We start from the raw sequence: 22,652 nt of genomic DNA, 5'->3' as shown, positions 1-22,652 counted from the left end.
TAGGGAAGAAATTTGAATGAGCATAGTGTTAAGTAGGGTGCGGCCACAAGGTTATGTCACAGATCTGTTACTTTTCTTGATGCAGCCTACATCAACAATCAGCCACTATATATGACTCAAAAAAAAAATCTCTCATCCTAATGACACGTTAATATATACAAATGTGATGAAGAGGGTACCATACAAAATGATTTTGCAAACAGTAGAATTACTGCATTATCCAAGAGGACAATTACAAAGGAATGTATAAATTATTGAACACCAGCTCTTCTGTCATATGCATCAGAAGTACTACTGTGAATAAAGAGAGAGATTTACAAAGAAAATAGATTGCAACTTAGCCAATGATCAATTTTGTTTCACAGCATGGAAAGGATCAAGGGAAGCAATCTGAAACAAAGTCAAATTTTGAAAAAAAAAAAATTTAGAAGTAAACAGAACAACATATACTGCAGTTAACTGAACTAGAATAAGAATTTGATATGGCTGATTGAAGTTATTGCTTAAAGCACTGAGCAAAGTAGGGCATGACTGGAAAGACAGATGACTAATTACGAGTATATATGAAAGGGAAACTGGTGAACTGGATATTAATGACAGTAAAAAAGGAGCAAAAATCAGAAGGTGCCCTCTATCACCTTATTTGTTTGATATGTTCATCAAGGAGACACTAAAAACAACGAAAGAAAAGATGATTGGAATCAAAATTAATGGTATACATATTCACTGTGTCAGATTTCCCAGTGACTCTGCAACAGTGGCAGATGCAGAGAAAGAAGTAAATAAAATGCTTAAGGTCTCAAAGAGATAACAAAAACTACAAATACAAAGAAGACAGAAGTCATGGTCATAGGCAAGAAAGGAGACTGAAATAAGACTGACACAAGAGTAAGTTGTGAGCAACTTGAGGTAGTAAAAAAATTTCACTAGGCCTATCTCGGTAGGAATGCAGAGGGAAACACTAGATGTAAAAGGAAATCAAGACAAGAAAACGACAGGCAAAGAGTGCCTTCCAAAATAAGAAGAACCTTCTGCTAAAGAAGCAGATCAGCTTCGACACTAAGAAAAGCTTCATAAAGACTTTTGTATGGAGTGTCCCGCCATACGAACGTGAAACCTGGTGCTTGGGAAAGCTGTCCCAACATACGTATGTGAAACCTGGCAGTTGGCAAAGCCCAAGAAATCTTGTGCACATCGAAGATGATAAAATGAAGTTGTGAAGGAAAATTACAAGAACTAGCTGGAGGGATAAGGAAATGAATTAGGTGGTTCTACATGAAATACAGAAAAATCCACTGGACACTTAATCGAATATGATATTCTTTTATAAAACATTTCTGAGGGCAAGATCATACAGAAGAAAATGAGGGTAAGATCAAGGACATCCTTTTTTAAAAATATGTTTACTGAGATGGGATGTTCTTCACAGATGGAGGTGGTGGGGACAAATGAAGAGAGGAAGCTGTGGCTGCAGAGACCAGGCTTAGTCTAGAAAGAAGAAGAAGAAACTGACAAGTGTCAGTGTGAAAGATGTGGAACAAAATGTATATGATATATTGTAGATAATAGGTTAGGTGGTAAAATCAGCAGACAGCTTTCAAAGAACAGCTTAACACTCAACTACAACAAAATGCAAAGCATGTAGTTTATGACACAGTACTCTTGTAAACATGAAATTTAATCATCCCAATGTGTCAGTCGGTAAAGAAGACCATTTTAAATTTTTAATCTGAGGGTAGATGGAAAGCTATCTTGGAAGTACTATGTACAAGAATATTTGCTATCTTCATTATGACAGTCTCCACTCTGACACAACCACAAAGGATAGTTTTCTTTCGTGGAGGTATGTACCATCTATGCAACTAAATGAAGGCAGTTTGTTTATTGCCATACGTGTTTCGGTTCTTTTATTTGGGAAGCATAATCAGTGGCCTGAAATAAATGTTTCCTTTTACACATACAATAAATGTATTACGTGGTAGATATAATATGCTGATCTATTACACTTTGTCATGTTTTTATCTTGTTTCTCGGTTAGATGCAACTTCTGTAGCACAAGTTCCATATTGTGAATGTAATGTTCGGAATACGGAACTTCTGCTACAAAAGTTGCTTCTAAGCTAAAAAGCATGACAAAAACATGACAAAATGTACCATAGCAACATATTATATCTACCACCACGTAATAGTCCGGCCCCGGTAGCTGAGTGGTCAGCGTGACGGAATGTCAATCCTAAGGTTCCGGGTTCGATTCCCGGCTGGGTCGGAGATTTTCTCCGCTCAGGGACTGGGTGTTGTGTTGTCCTAATCATCATCATTTCATCTCCATCGACGCGCAGGTCGCCGAAGTGGCGTCAAATCGAAAGACCTGCACCAGGCGAACGGTCTACCCGACGGGGGGCCTTAGCCACACGACATTTCATTTCATACCACGTAATACATTTATTGTATGTATAAAAGGAAACATGTATTTCAGGCCATTGATGATGCTTCCCAAATAAAAGAAGCGAAACGCATATGGCAATAAACAAACTGCCTTCATTTAGTTGTACAGACAGTACATACCCCCACGAATTCTTGGCAACTAGAGGAAAGATGGAAAACAGATAAAAACGATTTACTTTCACTCTATTATCTCATGTGGTAATATATTCTGGGGCAACTCAGTGCACTTACCAAGAATTTTCTTACCCCAGAAAATGGTGGGCAGAATGATCCATGATGTCAGTTTGCCAACTTTGTGAGGCTGGTGTTTGAATGTCTTTGAATTCGAACACTGTCTTCCCTTGATTTTGCTGTTTACAACATTCATTTAGAAGAAACTTCAATATTTATTCGGTGAACATAAGATAGAAAAATGGCCGCACTTGGATAATATTTCCTTAAGCATTGTACAGGAAAGAGTTCACTATGCATGTTTCATTTTCAGTAGGCTTCAAGTACAACAGAAAAAAGACAGATAAACATAAGGTTCTCAAATCTCTGTTGAAAGGTTTCCTTGTGGTACACTGATTCTATTCTGTAGAGAAGTTCTTTGCATTATGTGCATCATGTGACACTTAGTGCACAGAGTAACACTGGATGAAACTGTCTTGAGCAAAATACATTGTAGACACCACTAAAATTTTAAATGTGTCCGAAAGATGATCTTTAAGACTAATGTTGATTCATTAATGTTGTATGTAAAACAATGTTTGTTTTTGAATTAATTATATTGTTACAGTAATGGCCTACCACATATCAATATATATTTCTCTTAATATCTATATAGTTTTACAGATGTATGCACGTATGTAAGCTAAATGATACAATCAATTGCATTTCTATACTCAAAAATGGATATTAAATAAATAAAAACTTTTCTCTGTAACGAGTTGTTTATTTCTATAAGCTTGTTTCTTTCTCATGTGATTAATAGTTTTGTTTATAAATTTTCTAATCAGCAGCCTGTAAATTATATACTGACTCAGCTTTGGCTTGCAAGGGCACACAGAAACTGACAGACAAACAAATAAATAAACAAATATGTGAAATGAAGAAATCTTGTTATCATACTGTGGTCCTGTTGAAAGTATTCACACCTGTTCTCCAACGGCAGTCACACAGTCAACATTTGGATTATGAACTTCATCCTATCAACTTCCACTCATTTATGTTTAAGTAGTATTTCTCTGAAAGTAAACTATGTTAGTATTTTAACTGAGCAGTTACGGTGGATATGAATAAAGCTAGTACGTTAACTATGAAACATGTACCCAGATATGGGAACTGGTGGAGACACTACACAACTCTTAACATTTACAACAAAATCAAATTGTTAACAACACGGGAAATATTTACAAAATATTGAAACAGTTGAGTCACATCCATTATACACAGCTGATGGTTTTATGTTTCTTAAGGTACGACTTTCAGTCGCAAAGTAACAAAAAATTTATTACCTTCGACAAATACTGCTTTATTTTTCCCTCTTCGGAATGAAGCATCTCCGCTTCCTTTGTGACTTCACACTAAGTTATAATCCTGTGAACATACGTTTCGTATAAGGAACTTCGCAATGATACTTTACAAATCCTTGATTATACTGACGCAAAAGGAAACTAGCGACTGAACTACCGTCTTTATTTTATTTTATTTCTTTTATTGTGGTTGACAAAACAGGTTGATTACACGATATTCCTCTAGCGAAATGTCAACACACAAACTAGATTTTATTTAGCATGAATATACACAGCATACTAACCAGTAACACTACCGTTCACGACTTTTTCCACTAATGGTTAAATATAATTATTTATTTTTGCCGTTTCACTTACGAACAAAAACACACAGATTTTCTTGTCATTAATTAAACACTCAGGCAACCATATGATTCTGAGACAGAAACTATTCCAGAGATTCTCCGTATAATGAAATACCATAGTGTGATTACAACTAGAGCCCGTCAGAAAACCGCTTATTGCAAATGTTTATTACTATATTCTTCTTAAAAATTTTATTTTATTTAAACCAATTCATTTATTATCGCCAAATATATAATTCTTGGAAGGGTCACGACTACGCATGTGGCGCGGATTGCTGGCATTTGTACACGGATGACTCGTATTGCAGACCTACCGGCATTAGACTCCCGCTTTGTATTATATCACATATAACTATTACCGGAATGAGAAGTGTTTACTTGACTAAATCAGAAGTTTTTTTCAGGAGAAAGTGTGGCCCACCAGAGATCTAGGTCCTCCGCAGCTATTGCATTTTTTTTTTTTTTTTTTTTTTTATATACTAAGTCGCCTTTCTTGTAGGTCAAAATGATTGCTTCAGTTTCATTAAATTATAGCTTTTTCCCACAGTCATGTATAATAAATAAGAAATAAAATCCAATATTAGAAATACTGCAGTGTCGTATAAAGTGTGTGAATGAGCGTTGGCTTAAGGAAAACAGGTACAAGAAGTGTGGTCCAGTTGGTTTTGATCTTTTAATTGATTATGATTGATAAAGTATAGAAAAAGAAGTGTATCAATACAAGTTAAATTGTTCTTAACCTTAAAATACTGCCGCATCAGCCATGTCAATGATACGGCGCCCATTCGTAAAATGTTTTCCGCAATCTCGCTTAAGGTGAACGCTGAAGTCATAGGCCTTGCCCTAAACACTTAATTAATCGGGCGGCCAAATGTTGGCAACAATGAACGTCTCAGATTTCCCGCGGCGCACTTTAGCAGACAACAATGATTTCGGTATTCAGTTGAATGAGAACAATCTATACGCGTTTATTTCAATCTGTGCACGCAGTTTATGATGTTCAAACGTTGTAAATTTAGTGATTATTTGTTCGTTAATAGGTTTAATTGTAAAAGAAATGAGTGAAAAAAAGAGAAATTACCCTGGTGGAGCTATGAAATGAAGAGATAAACAGGAGAAGAAGGAAGTTATAAACAAATTGCCCGACATTTCTTCATTTTTTCAGAAGTCAGATTCTATGAGTGATTTCGTTTTCAATGGTAAGTACTAGAAACGTATCTATTTCCACGGAAAAAAATACTTCTGATTTATAATTTAGGTTACGTAATGTAGCGTTCCTCGCTGTGTGACATAGGACTTATGAGTATCATTACACATCGTCACGGAAATGCACTAGGTAAATACATGCGATCAGCGCGTTCACTAGATTTGTACAGATGCAGTACGAACCATAAAATACATTCCATAATTTTATGTACACAAGTTTTCCCACATTAGGTATATGGATGTTTAATTCTACACACTTTGTTCAGAGTGTATTAATTAAATAAATTTTTGTCATACACAATTAACAGGATGGTGATACATTAAATTTGTTTACAACAGTGAGGTTATATCAGGAAGAGATCTCTTCCAGCTAACACATCTTGTGTGGAAAGGGCAATGAAAACTAAATCAGTCAATGTGGATTTTATAAAATATAAAATTTTAACCGATATAGTACGCCATCACTGTTTGACCTTGTTAGCGCGAAATCACTCAAGACGAACTCATGGTTAACGCGAAAAAAATTTGGCCCTTATAGGAAAACATTAGTTCTAATAGTATATTTTTTTCGGTTAACGCGAATTTCGGTTCTGGCGAATTACGAACTGTTTATCAGTCCCAAGCGTAGTTAAATTACATTTTAACACAAAATTCCAACGTTACAGTATTTTTTTTCGAAATGAACGCGAGACATGTAACTACACAGCTAACTACCCATTGTTGACTCGTTTCTAACGTATTGTAGGTCGGGAGCCGCGATTATCATCAGCATGTATGTTTTAGAGATATTTGCGCTTTGTCACACATAATGAAAACAAAATGAGAGCTGGTACCTCCAATAACAAAACAAAAGTTCCTTGGGAGAACTCTTGATGGAACATTCGTTGTAAGTAAAGACGATAATTGAATTTTTAGAGTAAGATCGATGAATTTATGGATTATAGGTTAGACGAAAACGTCTGATTCAGCGATATAAATTCCGAGATGATACGTTCGATGTGTTGACTATGCTGGTTACACATTCCCCAAGACCATTCATTTCGTCTTAGAGCAACTACAAACATTTGTTTCTAACCTGATGCGCCTTGGAAAACATCATAGGTCAATATGCTTACGTAGCATTTATTACAACTTTCATTTGCCACAAATGTAGAGAATGAAAAAACAGCTCACCAAAGAAAAGAAATGCACATTTTATGTCGAAAAAGGACAGGAACACTACAGTATAAGTGCATAAGTAACACTTTACAGAAGTGTAACATGACTGAACAGAAATATCTCTCGATATCCACCAAACTCACAGAGGAATGCAAATAGGAAGATCACAAATACAGAGAGGCCAGTCAATGCACACTGCAGTTTTTGCAGCTATTGCAAATTTATATTCGTGAGCATTGCTTTTTGCAAACAAATTGCTAACACAGAGCCAGTCACTGTAATGTTCACCAGTGTCTGTGCAGCAGCGAATTATATTTTACATTACGTTTTAAAATAAGTGTACTACTTCCAATCTCTGTGGAGACTTGGTATCCTCGGGACCAAAAAAATCTTTCCTCAGAGATGACGAAACGCCATTCCAGTGTGTTTCTGCCCAAATTAAGCCCTGTACTCCACTATTTTATTCACATTTTGACAACCCCCATACGATCTAAAGGAATCTCGAGCGTGATGCTTAGAAGCTTTCATGCTGATTTCAAACATCAGCCAATCTATGCAGTGATCATTTGTGCTGTGCTGCAGTACCACTTATGCTTTGTTCATTGCTAAGCTGAATTTCTAATATTACTAGCTGGGTGAGCAAGTTGGCCCGGCACATTATGTATTAGTTTTTCAATGCCTCAAGGCATGTATCAGGACTGTATAAGTTTAATAAGTAATGTTTTTTAAATATCAGTATCGGAACTGGCTTACTTTAATGTCATATTCTTTGACAGAAAAATGTACGACATACGAATATCAATGACCCTACAAAGAAATGGCTTCCACAAAATATCACTTGTATTTGTTGAATCTCCACTGCAGTAATCATGCAACATGATAGGAAAATAGTGTATGTGTGTGAGTGTGAGTGACTGTGTGTGTGTGTGTGGGGGGGGGGGAGGGGTGAGTGTGAATGTGTGTGCATTTGTGTTGAGTGTGATGTGTGTTTGAGTTTTGCTTGCATTGAATAAACTGGCACAAATTAGGCCTATTTGTTTCACTCCTTGCACCACACTGTTGTTCATCCGCCTTCTGGACCTTACACTCCCCACGCTGCAGTGATGTTAAGACTGAACAACCCATAAAATATGGCCTGCTTTAACTTTCCACCTCATCAAGGAAGCCCGTGAAAGAATCTGGGTTTGCAGTGCCTGGTTTATGAATTAATTTCAAAAATTAAAGATTTGTTTAATTAATATCTTAACCATACAGTTTGAATAATTTCTAAAAATTCTCAACATTAATTTACTTCATTTTATTTTTAGATTAATCTGAAACACAATCACTTCTGGAGGTTGGGGAAATAGAATAAACCCATCCCAAATACCTTAATAAATCTGAGATATATCATAATATATCTTCTTCAGATAGAGGAAATTTTGGTGACAGCCTTACTGAATGAGGATGTAAAATAATTATTAAATAGGGCTCATTTAAACCACAAGGACTGTTCCCAAAGGCTTCAGAAACCAAACAATGTTTTTCAGTTTATCATTACTCATATTCCAGGAAGGACGGTATAAAAAGTTCAAGACAATGGATATGTTATTCTAATATTTTAAATAAACTCTATTGTTACTTTTGTTAGTTGTCTGCAGATGGTCAAAGCAAATCATATTCCTCCACATGGGTTAACAGTGTTTCAGCTATAAGCAATTTTTTACAATATAGATCTGATCATGAAAACTCACAGCAGCATATTAATGTGCTCTATCTGTTAATAATTGGTTACGGGTTAACGTCATTGATACTTTACTCCAACATGAAATCTATAGTAAAATTAATTTGTGGCAAGATGTATTGCATGGTGTTATTAATGTCATAATTACTTTAGCTTCATGCATTTTACCTTTAAAACGCTATAATTCTGTATCTGGAAATTTAATATCAGTTTTATGTTTACTATCGAATTTTGAACCTGTTTAAAAGAAAACTTCTTTTAAAGCCAAAATATGCAATAAATTACTTAAGCCGCACTCTTAAAAATGAAATTGTTAATTAACTTGCTACTGGAGTTACAGAAAATATTATTTTAGAAATTAAAAAACCGCAATTTCTGGCAACTATTTAGTCTGTCAAAAACAGACCAAATGTCTGTAGATTTTTGATACATCTCGATAGCAAAAATGATGATCATGTGCCTAAGGAAATTAATGTCTGTATTTCCATTTTGGGTTTATATCAGTAGCTGATAGTAGTGCAGAAGGGCTAAAAACTGAAATATTTAATACTGTAAAATAATATGGAATTAATTTGTCCAAATGTAGAGGGTAGAGTTACGGTGGAGCAAATATTATGTCAGGAGTGTATGGAGAATGAGATTTTCACTTTGCAGCTGAGTGTGTGCTGATCTGAAACTTTCTGGCAGATTAAAACAATTAGCCGAACCAAGGCTCAAACTCGGGATCTTTGCAAGCACTTATAAAAGAAAATGTGTAGAATTCTGATTATATTCGTTGTGTTGCACGTGCATTAAATTTGATTTTAAATGATGGTGTGGAACATTTTCCTAATGTGTCAATTTTCTGGATAATTTGGAAAATATATATATTCCTTTTTTAACAATAGTATAAAACGCTGATTAGTGTGGAGTAATGATAAATACATAAAATATAAAATTACCCTTAAGATGGAATGTGCTACTGGATGGTCTTCAAGACATGACGCTTTATAAAGAAAAATTATTCATTAAAAATGAAAACTTTGTTCCAGATAGATTTAATTTCCACTAAAAAAATATGAGTGTAAAAGTATAATTAATATTGTAGAGAGCTATGATTTTATAGTGATTTTCACCTTTTTAAATTCATTATTTGAAATCTTTAATCCAGTTTCTAAGGCTCTACAGCTTGAAAATAATAACATGCAGAAAGCTAGTATTTTACTAAGTTATGTTCTGAATAGACTGAGCGAAATAAGAAATCAGAATTCATTCCATGGTTTTCAAGCGAGTCCAGAGAACTAGCAAAAGAGTGGTGGGTGACAACTGTTTTCAGAAATAAAAGATGGAATATAACAAAGCAATATTTTGAAGAGTTATCTGGAGATGAGAGAATTTCAGACCCAGAATCGAACTTCAAAGTCAATGTGTACTATTGCTGTTTAGGTACATTAATTTCTCAAACTAAACAAAGATTTCAAAATCTCTGTGACCTTAACCTTAATAATACATTCAAAGTATTACAGTTGGAGAAATTTCCTCATTTTCAAGTGAAATAATAAAAAAGGAAGTGGGAAAACCAACTGTTAAATACAATAAAGACACGTAATTGGATCTGTATAACATTTAATTTCTTTGAAAATATGCTTAAAAACTGAAATTCAGAAAATCCATTCCATTAAGGAACTCATGGAAAGATTACTGATTACATTCAATAGCTATGCATTCAGTTTTCCGTAGATAATAACAGCATGTTTCCAATTTTTTACTCTTGCTATAACAACTGAAACAGCTCAAAGATGTTTTCGAATTTAAAATGATTAAAAGCTATCTTAGGACTTCTATGAACCAAGAACGGCTTTCAGACTTCTCAGTGCTGTCTAAAGAGGCAGAACATCTCTAAAAACTAAAACCGTCTTCAGCTATGGATGATTTAATGAGTAAGTTTGCTGAAAAAAAGGCGAGAAAATATATATTTGAATTGTTTGGCTAACTTGGCTCCTAGGAGCATTAGTCGTTACTAATTACTTAGCTATGTAATCTATACTTAATCAATAAATATTTATTTTATTCAAAATAAGAATTTTTGTTTCTTTTGTGAAAAATCTTTATCCTCTATTTGAGCTTTGCAACAGTCAGATAAAATGGCCCAACAACAAATTTTGGTACGGGGTCCATCCAAGATAGGTTACACCATCGTCTTAAGAGCAATATAATAGTTATTAAATATTTAGTACAGGAGGGGGAAACTAAAACTCTGGCTGAACACTACCTTAAAAGGAAGGCTGGTATTGTATCTGTATACCAAGTTATCAGAACTGTTATCAAAGTTACACAGACTAGGCTTACTGCCTTGGAGGAGCACTGTGATGGTGTTGTAAACTAAATGTTTCTATTATACATTTCTGCCTAAGGCCACACATAAGTAGAGGGTTCAACTTCTTAACAAAGCATTAGCAGATGATATGAATATGTTACTTACTAATCCTTCAAAGTGCAGCAACTAACTATGTGATGTATTCCAATCATCTGATGGTGACCTGCTAAAAGTTGGAGAATGGATGTCATATAATTTGTGTGACCTGAGACTGAAGTATATAATACTGAATGTCTTATGATACCAAACCATATATGAAACATATAAATAATCTGTTAATTTACTTAATCAGATATAACAAGGATAAAATTTCAGTGTTTGAGTCATTAATCTGACATAATTGTGATTAATTCTAAAACTAGCTTTCTGTTGGATACTCTAATGTTATTCCATTTCTGTTCCCTTAATCACAGGCAACTAGTGTAAGCTGCACCTTACAATAAATCTACCAGGCAGAAAGCCTGTCTAGATAATGTTACCTAAAAGATATTCTTAAATATTGTCTTAAGAAACAGGTCCCACTCCTTTCAAACTAAGCATGTGCTTGTCGACCAGATGTGGCTTTAATTAAAAGAAATAGTATTGACAGTACTTGGGAGCTTTATATTAAATATATTAATAAGAGACAGAACACATCCCCCATAGCAAACAGAATAGATCAGAACACTGTCACAGGAGCAATGAAATGAATGTGCCAAATTTAAAATAATGCAAAAGCTCAAAGTTTGGCGATTTGTTACAGAAGCTAGAAATTTACCACATACTTCAATGCAAGACGATTTTTAATAGATTCCAAAGCGAAACTCTGTCTCACAATATGGCAGAAAATCTAAAGAGATTCTGGTCATTTGTAATGCACATCAGTGGCAAGACATAATACCTTCACTGCACAATAACGTTACCAATGAGAGTGCCACTAAAGTGAATTTACTAAACATGGTTTTCGTCAAAGAAGACGAAGTAAATCCTCCAGAATTTTACTGAAGAACAGCTGCCAGCATGAGAAACTTAGAAGCAGATATCCTCAGTGTAGCAATGAAACTTAAATCTATACCTACATTACTGTATAAAGACAAGACTTATTTAACATTGATAGCAAAATTCTCAAAACGTTTTTGACCAGTTTACTTCAAATTTTTACACAATACTCTAATAAACTTTCAGACAGATATAGATTACAAATATTTTAATATGTACATATATTATATAAATATATACATGATATACAAACAGGAAAAGTTGTTTTCCAAAAAGTTATTGGCCAACTTACTGCAAAATTTTACAGGATACTCTCGTAAACATTCAGAGGGATATACACTATATATTTTTAATATATTTCTTAAAAATACATACAGGGGAAAAGTTGTTAGCAAAAATCTCCAAAAGCTCTGGACCAGTTTACTTCAAATTTCTATACAACACTCTAAGAAATGTTAGTGTGGACATAGGCTACATATTTTTAATACAAATAACTTATAAATACGTACATAATACTGTATATTAAGGGAAAAACGTATTAGCCAAAATCTCTGATAGTTTTTCTTCAATTCACTTCCAATTTTTAATCAATACTCTGATAAACATTGGGACAGGCACAGGAAAAAGTTCTTGACTGGTCTACTTAAAATTATACATAATACTCTAATAAAGATTTGGATGGATACAAACTATATACCATATTTTTAACACACTCAGATATAAAGATCTATTTTGTTAGCAACATCTCGAAAAGTTCTAGAATGATTTATTTCGGATTTTTACACAATCTCCTAACAAACATTTGGATGTAGATATGTGTATATCTATTTAATATATATGAAAAGTGAACATATTGTGTTATCTGAATGTTGAAATGATTACTGAACAAGCTACAGCTTAGTTACAAGACATCTGGCATACAACAGTGCCCAAAATTTACTGTTAGAAATGCTCTGATAGCTAAGATTCACATTTGTAAGAAAATAACACAGCTGGGAAATCTGTTCCACATCAAAAAATGCTATTAATGAGGGATATGGTTATCCCTAACAGCTACACATGCTGCATAGCGACATGGCACGGTCTCTGTGAGATGGTTCAAGATCTCTCTTGGCAGTTGATCCCATTTTGCAGGAAGAGTGTTGCAGTGGTCTGGAAATGTCCTTGGTGGAGGCTGTCGTGATGTAGTTCGTCTCCCTAATGATTCTCAGGCACCTTCTATAAGACTCAGATCTGGGTTCCTTGCTGGCCAGTGCATGCAATGAATATCTTCACCTTCAAGAAATTCATCCACCAGAGCAGCTCGATGCAGACAGGAAGTCTAGACCAAGTGAAAAGACGACCATGTGGCAATGGTAGCTCAACTCTGTTCCTCTGAGTGTTTGTAGTATTCTTCCAACCACCAACAAAGATATGCAGATCTGTACAGCCATTCAACATGATGCCTGCCCACACCATAACACCATCATCCCATCAAACTGGTCTCTTTGCATGATATTCCTGCGGTTGTATCAGCTACCAGATTCTCTCCAGAGTAATGTGCGACAAGAATCATTTTTCAAACTGAAGTGGAATTCAACCGGCTCCACATTATATGGGCTTATCTCTGTGCTGTAGTGAGCGGGGTGCAAAGGCTGGGCGTCTGGGAAACAGCCCTGCTATCCTGAGCCTCCGATACACATTTTGTCGGTACACAGGAAATCCTTAGGCAGCTGGAAGCTCTGCAGCCAATTGTCTCGCACATGTACCCTGATTTCGTTCGGCAGTTAAGGCCAGACATTGGTCCTGCTGTGAGGTGGTTATACTTCGTTGCTCTTGCACTGACCTATGACGAACATCTCCTGTGTCTCAAAACCACCGCCAAGGCCTCGAAATGACACTTTTCAGCACATCCAAAGATATTGACACATCAGCCTGTATCTGGGCTGCTTCCAGGCGGCCGTACATTCTATTTTGCAAAGCAGGGTCCAAATGGCGTCTTTGTGGCATTATGTTGTCAACGTCACAAAGGGACTACACTTTGCCCACTGTGAATGGACAAACAAGACTGAGAATGAGGGGTCTCATACAATGCATGTGTTTACCTTTTGGTTGTGCCGCTATTCACACCAGGGAGTACTGCTTTCCTACACAGAGTGAACAAGTAGGGTTTATAGGTAACTATCTATGGTGAACTTGGGCGAGTGCTCACCTTTTCTCTTTTCATTTTCGTATTTTTGTGTTTATGCTTAACTTTTGGAGAGTACCGTGTAGAAAACATGTAAGGTAGGTTGATTCTTTCAAAGAAAAATACAGCAGCCACCCACTATTAATAAGGCTAGTTGTTTAAGTGGTTTATAAGATGCACATCTGTTTGCAGTTTACTTAAGTTTTCTGCTCTTTATTCCCCATTGTCTACATCTACATCTACGTGACTACCCTGCTAGTCACAATGAAGTGCCTGGCAGAGGGTTCAGTGAATCTTCAATCTGTCTCTCTTCTGTTCCACTCTCGAACGGCGTGCGGGAAAAACGAGCACTTAAATTTTTCTGTGCGAGCCCTGATTCTTCTTATTTTATCGTGATGATCATTTGTCCCTAATGTAGGTGGGATCTAATGGAATGTTTTCGCAATCGGAGGAGAAAGCTGCTGATTGAAATTTAATGAGAAGATCACGTCGCAACGAAAAACGCCTTTGTTTTAATGATTGCCACTCCAAATCACATATCATGTCTGTGGCACTATCTCCATACTTCGCGATAGTACAAAATGAGCTGCCTTTCTTTGTACTTTTTCGATGTCATTTGTCAGTCCCATCTGTTGCAGATCCCACACCGCACGTCAGTACTCCAGAATAGGGTGGACAAGCATGGTGTAAGTAGTCTTTTTAGTAGACCTGTTGCACCTTATATGTGTCCTGCCAATGAATTGCAGTCTTTGGTTGTCTCTACCCACAACATTATCTATGTGATCGTTCCAATTTAGGGTATATGTAATTGTAATCCCTAAATATTTAGTTGAATTTGCTGCCTTCAGATTTGTGTGACTTATCGCGTAATCGAAATTTAGCGGATTTCTTTTAGTACTCATGTGAATAACTTCACACTTTTCTTTATTCAGGGTCAACTGCCACTTTTCGCACCATACAGATATCTTATCTAAATCATTTTGCAATTCGTTTTGGTCATCTGATGACTTTACAAGACGGTAAATGACAGCATCATCTGCAAACAATCTAAGACGGCTACTGAGATTGTCTCCTATGTCGTTAATATAGATCGGGAACAATAGAGGGCCTATAACATGTCCTTGGGGAACGCCAGATATTATTTCTGTTTTACTCGATGACTTTCTTTCTATTACTACGAACTGTGACCTTTATGACAGGAAATCACGAATCCAGTCGCACAACTGAGGCGATTTTCTGTAGGCATGCAAGTTTGGTTAGAAGACGCTTGTGAGGAACCGTGTCGAAAGCCTTCTGAAAATCTAAAAATATGGAATCAGTTTGACTCCCTGCTGCCCATAAACGTGAGAACTACTCCTCAAATAAAATTTTGGAGCTCAGCATAGCACAGTTGTGACTTTAATCATTTCAGATACTTCCTAAAACCAAGCTGGAGCTATGTAAGATCTATGCCAATAAGAGATATGAAATGCTACTCTGTTACTTAGAGGTATAATCCAGGGAATTCCTCTTGTGCAAATTCTTCAAATTAAAATATCAGAATGTCTTAAATACAATTAGAGAGATATTTACACAGCCCAAATGTGTCAGCACATGTACTGTATTTTATTGTAAATGTGTTGATCTCTTTATTGTGTGTTTGTTTCATGCTTTGTACAGGCAGAAACAGAAGTACCTGGCCAATGAACCCAAGACCATCGCACAATAATTTCAAATTCCTGTAACATGCAATAGCAGCAAGCAGTAATTTTAACCTTATCACTTCCCACTTGTGCCACATGCCTTCTATCAGTATTCTTGATAGTTAAGTAAATTATAAAGCCTGTGAGGAATTTTTTATTAATGATAAAAATTTTTCCTCATTCACTGTCTCCCGTATAGTTACTTCAGGAAATATTTTGAATGATACCTTGTAACATCCTCTCTTTCAGGTATTTATCTGCATGTCGTATCTTGTTTAATAAGTTGTAAGTGTCAGTTTTTGTACCCCTGTTAGGCCAGAAGAGACTTGCTTAGTCATTGAATTTAGTATGTTATGGTTGAGACTCATTCACAATTTAAGATTCAGTACCAGTGGTTAGCTTATGCACTATCGGTAGAAGAGGTTGGTGAAACTCAGGAACTGGCTGTAACGAGCCAATCAGTTATAAACCTATTAGCTGAAATTTTGCAAACAATTAAGGTTGTTAGCAACTCGACAGACTGAGATAGCACTGAAGGTTGCAGATATGCCTACAAACAAGGTTAGGGAGGTGATTGCTCAGGTTACAGCGATTACAAATGAGATGGCTCAAACTCAGGAACAATTTTCGAGTGAAATGCGAACGCTTTCTAACGAAGCTGGTGAAATTAAAACCCAACAAGGAATAATAGATATGAACGTAGAACAATTATCTGACAAGGTAACTGCACTTGAGTCACGTAAGTTATTCCCTGGTAGTTGAAGTGGGCTGGGTGCGGCATCTTCACACACTTACCTTAACCAATGACGTAACGGAATTTTTGTAAATGTCTCTATGACAGCGCCTGTGTTATCACTGCTCTGTACGCGGCTGCTGTTTTCTTCTTCGGCTGTTACAGCTTCACAGTTGACAGCTGGCAACACAATTGCAAGCTGTCAAGGGATATTCTTACACCTTCCTGATGTAACTGCTCCTTCTATTGAAAATGTTCGTTGATGAAGTTCGTGCTCCGACCAGCCGGCAGTAGAATGTCTGTATACTGTCTGATGAGGAACGTTACAAAAGAAGTCTGTTCTGCTGCACTATATTCACGCCGAGTCCATATTAATTGTACTGACCATCTCAATTAATCACATGCGCCCCGACATGTATATATATATATATATTGTATGTATTTATTAATCTGTATCGTTACACTGATAAAATGTTTCATAAGCATGTAATATTATTTGGTTTGAAATAAATGTCAAACGCGGTAAATTCACATTATGCTGGTTTATTATAGTCAAAGCACATCCTGTCATTGCCTTAATGAAGTAACCTTTCCCTAAGCTGGGTGGAATAAGTTACGTAACTTTCAATCAAAGAGTTTGCAGTAATATCCAGGTTTCACCAGGTGCTTTACGAAATCTAAGTATTTTCCTATAATTCGATTCTAATATTCACTTCCGATTTCGTTAAATTACTGAGTCTATCACTCTGGGACAGAGTTCAGTCTTCCATTGATAATAATCAATTTAAGACAAATTTCGGTTCTTTTCCTATCTTGACTTTACGTAATAATATACTCAAAGTTTCTGATCTACCTATTTCAAGCTTAATGATTTATAGCAGATCGCAAATCTTCAAAATGTAAAAAAACTATCTCGTATCGCCTACGTACAAGAGCACACGTTAAGTAACGACACGATCAAGCAAGCGCTAGAAGCACATTAACAATGTGTAACTTTATCTTCTGTATTCCGCGGTGTCCTCAAAGAAGTATTCTTTGAGGTCACTTATTCTACTCCGTGATCCATAAATACACTACTTTGCGATCTAGTTTCACTTTAATTTGATACAAAAGGGTTTTCTGTTTTACTTTCTTTTGCAAAAATGCTAGGTTACTTTGTACTGATTTTCTTTTCTATTTCTTTTTACATTGTCTCTCTTCAGTATACATGCTACTATTCAAGTGATGCTATCACAGTGGGACTTTGTTTTCTTTCTTTATGAAATTTGGATCTTGGGTCTGGGGCTTGTTTATTTTCATCTTTGTGTGCAAAGGAAGCGGCGTTACACTGACTATATATCTATGGAACAGGAACACTGAGAAGAAACTTTCGCGGAAAATAAGATACGCATTTCAGTGAACTAGAACAGGAGGTGGAAATTGTTCAGCAAAGTATTCTGGCAGCAGTTGCGAATTTACTCTACGAGAATTTGCACGATGAGAATGAAATAAAGAAAGATTTTCAGGTACTGAAGAAGGAGACTGGCTCAGATTTCTCGCAGTGGAGGACAAAGATAGTAAGGTTGTATAACGAATTATGCGAGAGATAAAAGAGGTCCGAGGGGCTATTCGAGAATGTCAGATCGAGCTTCGAGAGACAGAACGAGAACAATCCTCGAGCACCAGATCGCATTGTGATAATGATCCTGGGTCCCAGTCTATGACAAATCATGCAAATTCCCATCATGGCGCTCTTCCACCATAAACTGTTCATGCAACCATATTGATGGAAGAAAAACTTTTCAAACAGGGCAATTTCAAGCCTTTTCGGCAGGTAAGGAGACACTCCGTTTGTGTTCATATGTGGCTTTGTAAAATGTATTACCAAGGTCCTGGAAAGGCATGCAGAAGATCAGTTAGATATCGATCTATATTCGCAGCAATATCTAACTCATGCTGACACAAATCATCCTTGATGCTACCTCATCTGTCAAATCTTATGGAACATGTTTGTAGTCCTACCTTGCCCCCACTCCCTGAGAGGTCAATAGCCTGGTGTTTAACTACGACCGGTTGCTGCTTTCCGACGCCTTAGTGTGACTTAGATCATTACCTGGAGAAATTTCAGTGAGTTGCACTGAGTGTGTACTTCGCCAGTTTGTGTCGTTAGCTGCTGTGCAGTTATTTTGCTGCCCAAAGATCGGCTGCGGCATTGTTGCCGCGCGTCGCCCACTGCTGCGGCTGACTGTTTCTATTCATATTCGGCATAGGGCCTTGTGATGGTGAACTGTAATTCGCTCGTGCGCTGAAATTACCCTGTTGTTTTGGAAATTTCTTTTAAATCGTTTGTTTTTTCCGTTTCCGTTACTGTACTCATTACCTCTCGGTATGTAACTTTGCTGTTGTGTGTACCAACCTTGATGTGTGTTTAAATCACGTTTTACTGACAGATTTACATAATTTTGTTGTTGTTCTGCCTGATTTTCTGTTTCTCTATGGGGTACCGGTCTTTCCTCATAGATTAAGTCGATAGAATCGAGCACTGACAGAAAATATTCAGTGTCGTGCTCGGGCGTTGTGACTAAGTTTTCTCTACTGTGCGGTGGTAATCGACTTTTCAAAATTTTTAACACATATGCCTTTGATATTGGGTTCGTCCTGTAGCGTGTCTTGTACATGTATTTTTCAAATAATCCACGTAGATTACCGTATTTGCCATCGAATGGTGCAGTGTTGAAAGCCTCGCGTCTGAGTCTTTCTTGCAGTGCCTCAGACCAGTATTTGTCGAGGAAAGCTCGTTCAAATTGGATATAAGTGTTGCAAAGTTCAGCCACTTCAGTTGCCCATAAGAGCACATCGCCTTGCGTATACGCCACGAAAAATCTAATTTTTTGTGCTTCCGTCCAGTTACGTGGAAATACATGACGAAAAGCACTAATAAAAACTACGGGATTCATTCCTTTACTTTCGGTAGTAAATGCTGGAAATTGTCGATGTCTCAGCAAACCTTCGTCTGCAAAAATAGTTGATAGACTCGTGGCATTTTCGATCGTATTTATGTTGTTATTGTAGTTACCAGTAATTCCGGCAGGTAATTGTTCAGGTATTGGAGTTGTGTATGTTTACGTTTTGCAGTCTACAACTGTCACTGGTACCTGCTTTGGGACTCGCAACAATTTGTGAATAGGTACCAGCAGGTTGTGGTTTGTTCACTGTAGCCTGTGTATTATTTACATGCATATTTCGAGATCTGGTAATATTTTCTTCTAAAAGGTTTCGGATCCTATTTTCCGCAGCTTGTAGGTTAATGTTTACTTTGTTCGCGATTTCATTTTCTTTTTTCTGAGTAACCTTTTCTACTACATCTGTGTATAACTTAGTATAACTTACAATCGATTACCTACTTCTCTGCAATGGTGCTACCCTTATCTAGCGTACCTGCTTCAGCTTGACTAATGATATCACTCAGATTTTCATTAATCTTCTCTCTCTCCTTCTTAGCACATGCTGAGTCAACTTCTAATGTTGCTACCCTTAAAGTAAGCTCTTTTACAGCTAGAGGTAAGCCTTCTAGTCTTTATTTAGTTTGTTAACGACAATGGTTACCTTTTTTACTGTCGAAACCAACTGGTTTTGTCTGGCTTAAATGTTTGTGTTTGCATCCGTGATTTTCTTTATCTGTTGTTCTACTAGATGGTCATTAAAAGAATCTACCTTCTGTTTTACCTGCGTAATGTTATTGTGAGACTGTGTCTTGCAAATCGTTGAATACTTGTTTTTGCTCCTGCTTCAGTGTATTTAGATCTTGTGTAACAGTGTTTTGTTGCTGCTTAACCGTGTTCATACCATGTGTCAAATTACTCAAATTGGTCTTTATACTCTGTTTCATATCATCAAATTTCGCGTTTATGTTAGATAGTAGCTGCCATAGCAGTGCTCCAGTTGTACTACCGTGGTTGCTGTCCGCTGAACTTTCCAAGTTAATGTTTGTGTTGCGACCAAGTGGTGTTTGTAACGTGTTGTCAACATTCATATTTAGATTGCTGTCTGATGTTTCATTCATAAGCAGCATGTCGCTCTGGGAGATGCGTGACATTGTTTCGTCAGTTGTAAACATTATGTCGTCAAGGTTATTCTGTTGTGGAGCGTCGTTATCATTTGTCTCTCCTGCGACAGTAATGTCAACACTGAGCAATGCTGCAACAAATGTTTCCCAATTTCAGTATCATAGCTAAACCGCCCCCCCCCCCCCCCCCCTGTCTACTTTGGGAGTCTCGTTGCGGATGTAGATAGATGACGGTGCAGTATGTACATTCATTCTTAATTTTTGAACACATACAGCATCAAAGGATACCAGACAGCGCTCTACATATTTCTAACACCTCGAGCATAGTGCTTAGTTTACGATCTGTCCCTACGGTGATGGGGGTCGCAGAGCATTCTCGCAATCTTAGGGTAAAATTAGAGACTGAAAGACCCCCTCACAGTGTCATTGACCAACCCGCCCTCCAGCACTGTTACCAATTTAATCTGCAACCGACCAGAAGTAGACCGCTACCTTCCACGTCTCGTGAATGAATTGAGCTAGCCGAGTCCTCACCCTTCCAAGTACACAAGATTTCTCGAGATGCACCCATGTCTAGGAGGTTAGCACCCCTTACCAGTGTATAGTAACAGATTTGAAAGTGATGTGATGTAATAGCAGACGGTTAAGAAGAACAAGAAACGAGTGATTTTTATGTATGATGGAACTCCAGGCAGATGGAGTTCAAAGCATTTTACGTAAATCAACTACGCGCTGTGACCGAGCGGTTCTAGGCGCTTCAGTCTGGAATTGCGCGACCGTCACGGTCGCAGGTTCGAGTCCTGCCTCAGGCATGGATGTGTGTGGTGTCCTTAGGTTAGTTAGGTTTAAGCAGTTCTAAGCTCTAGGGGACTGATGACCTCAGATGCTAAGTTCCATAGTGGTCAGAGCCATTTGAACCATCAACTCTAAAGTATTGTTCTAGAGTCTAGGATCAGTACCTGGAAGGTATTGGTAAGAGAGAACATAAAGACATGCACCCCTAAGGCTACAACGTCCCGCGCACTTAAAACAGGCTATAATGTGAAATCGCTTGAGTTTCTGACCTATCAGTTGTGTGGAATGCAGCGCTGTTAATATTCCAGTGTAAGAAATATATTGCCAGCTCATAACATACATCCTTCTTGCAGGCTTCTACGATAAACTATGGTATAGAACCGTAAAACGAGAAAACTACTTCCTTAAAACAGTGGCCCCTGTGTGATACATGGACAATATAGCTTTCCAGAGATGTATGGCATCCACTGTCCACATCCGGTCACGGTTCAGAAATTATACTATGCCCACATCAGTCTTATACGAAATGATCCTTAGTAACAGAGAATACCTCTTACAAGAAAACAGATAAACACATAGCAGCGGCGTCCGACATCTGAAATTACAAGTAATACCCCCACTAACTTGGTAAACAGCACGTCTGTCAAGCAGATGTATACACAGGGAATTGCAGTATCTCAAAAAACACCTATCGCTAAGTTAGTTATGAAACTAAAGTATCGATTTTACACTTAAGATGCGACAGATGAATGGAGTACATTGCATAAATCTTCGTTCGTTTAGAGGACTGTGTCACGTTTCATCACACTTGAGATGGAAGTCCTCTAATGACCAATAGGTTTACTGTTAACGATCGCAAGTAGACATTGCTCTAAGACCCGCAAAGAACAAGCGGTAGTATACTAGTCGAGCGCAGGCTATGTCACGCATCTGATGCTTCCTGATGGAACATCAGGAAAGAAATGGTCAAATGACCTGCAGCAACTTTCCCTTCTCCCTCTCTCTCTCTCTCTCTAGAATGTATCATCGGTCTACTATTAAATCGCTCCTCGATACAACTCCATCTTAACCGACCAATCCATCCACTCTATGTCGTCCTTCAACGCAGATGCAAGTGAGTTTAGAGGCAGATGGTTCTCTGTCTTCCTGAAAAGCGTCAAATACGGTACTCAACTCGCGTGTATTACTGTTACCTCAATACACAGGCAGTAGAATGCTGCCCCGCCGGAAAAAAGTGACTGTTTCCATGGTTCCCTTCGCGTCCATGTCGATGTTTTCTCGGATACCTCTCACTGTCGCATACTTGTCCCCATATTCCATCAATATACACGTATTTTCCGCAACTCTATCGAGTTTTGTATGTCAGTTCTACCCATGCGATCATTATATAACCTCTCGTTCTGTCTTCTAAAGTTGCTTGTAAATGTAGTACAGCTGCCAACACCTAGCGCAAATGCACTGATCGAAGGTATAGTATAGCACTATACTCGATTGTATCCAGTTGCC

At 37.2% G+C, this 22,652-nt stretch overlaps 1 protein-coding gene across 5 annotated transcripts in view; it reads right to left on the bottom strand.

Annotated features, from left to right (window-relative positions):
• LOC124709616 (tumor susceptibility gene 101 protein) overlaps positions 1-4,404 on the bottom strand; it is a 162,724-nt gene extending 158,320 nt beyond the window's left edge. For 4 of the 5 annotated variants that reach the window (XM_047240853.1, XM_047240855.1, XM_047240856.1 and 1 more), the window contains exons 1-2: positions 4,244-4,389; positions 3,942-4,023 (exon numbers count right to left, since the gene is read on the bottom strand). In XM_047240853.1, coding sequence (XP_047096809.1) covers positions 3,942-3,986 — 45 coding nt within the window. In that variant the 5' untranslated portion in view covers positions 3,987-4,023; positions 4,244-4,389. Of the gene's footprint in view, positions 1-3,941; positions 4,024-4,243 lie in introns of all 5 variants that reach the window. The other variant, XM_047240854.1, reaches the window with a different exon arrangement.
• Between the last annotated feature and the right edge of the window lie 18,248 nt (positions 4,405-22,652).

The sequence above is a fragment of the Schistocerca piceifrons genome, chromosome 1 (assembly GCF_021461385.2).
Source record: "Schistocerca piceifrons isolate TAMUIC-IGC-003096 chromosome 1, iqSchPice1.1, whole genome shotgun sequence".
Lineage (NCBI taxonomy): Eukaryota > Metazoa > Arthropoda > Insecta > Orthoptera > Acrididae > Schistocerca > Schistocerca piceifrons.
The sequence above is the reverse complement of the archived record's forward strand: the minus strand, read 5'-3'. Positions and strand labels throughout refer to the sequence as shown.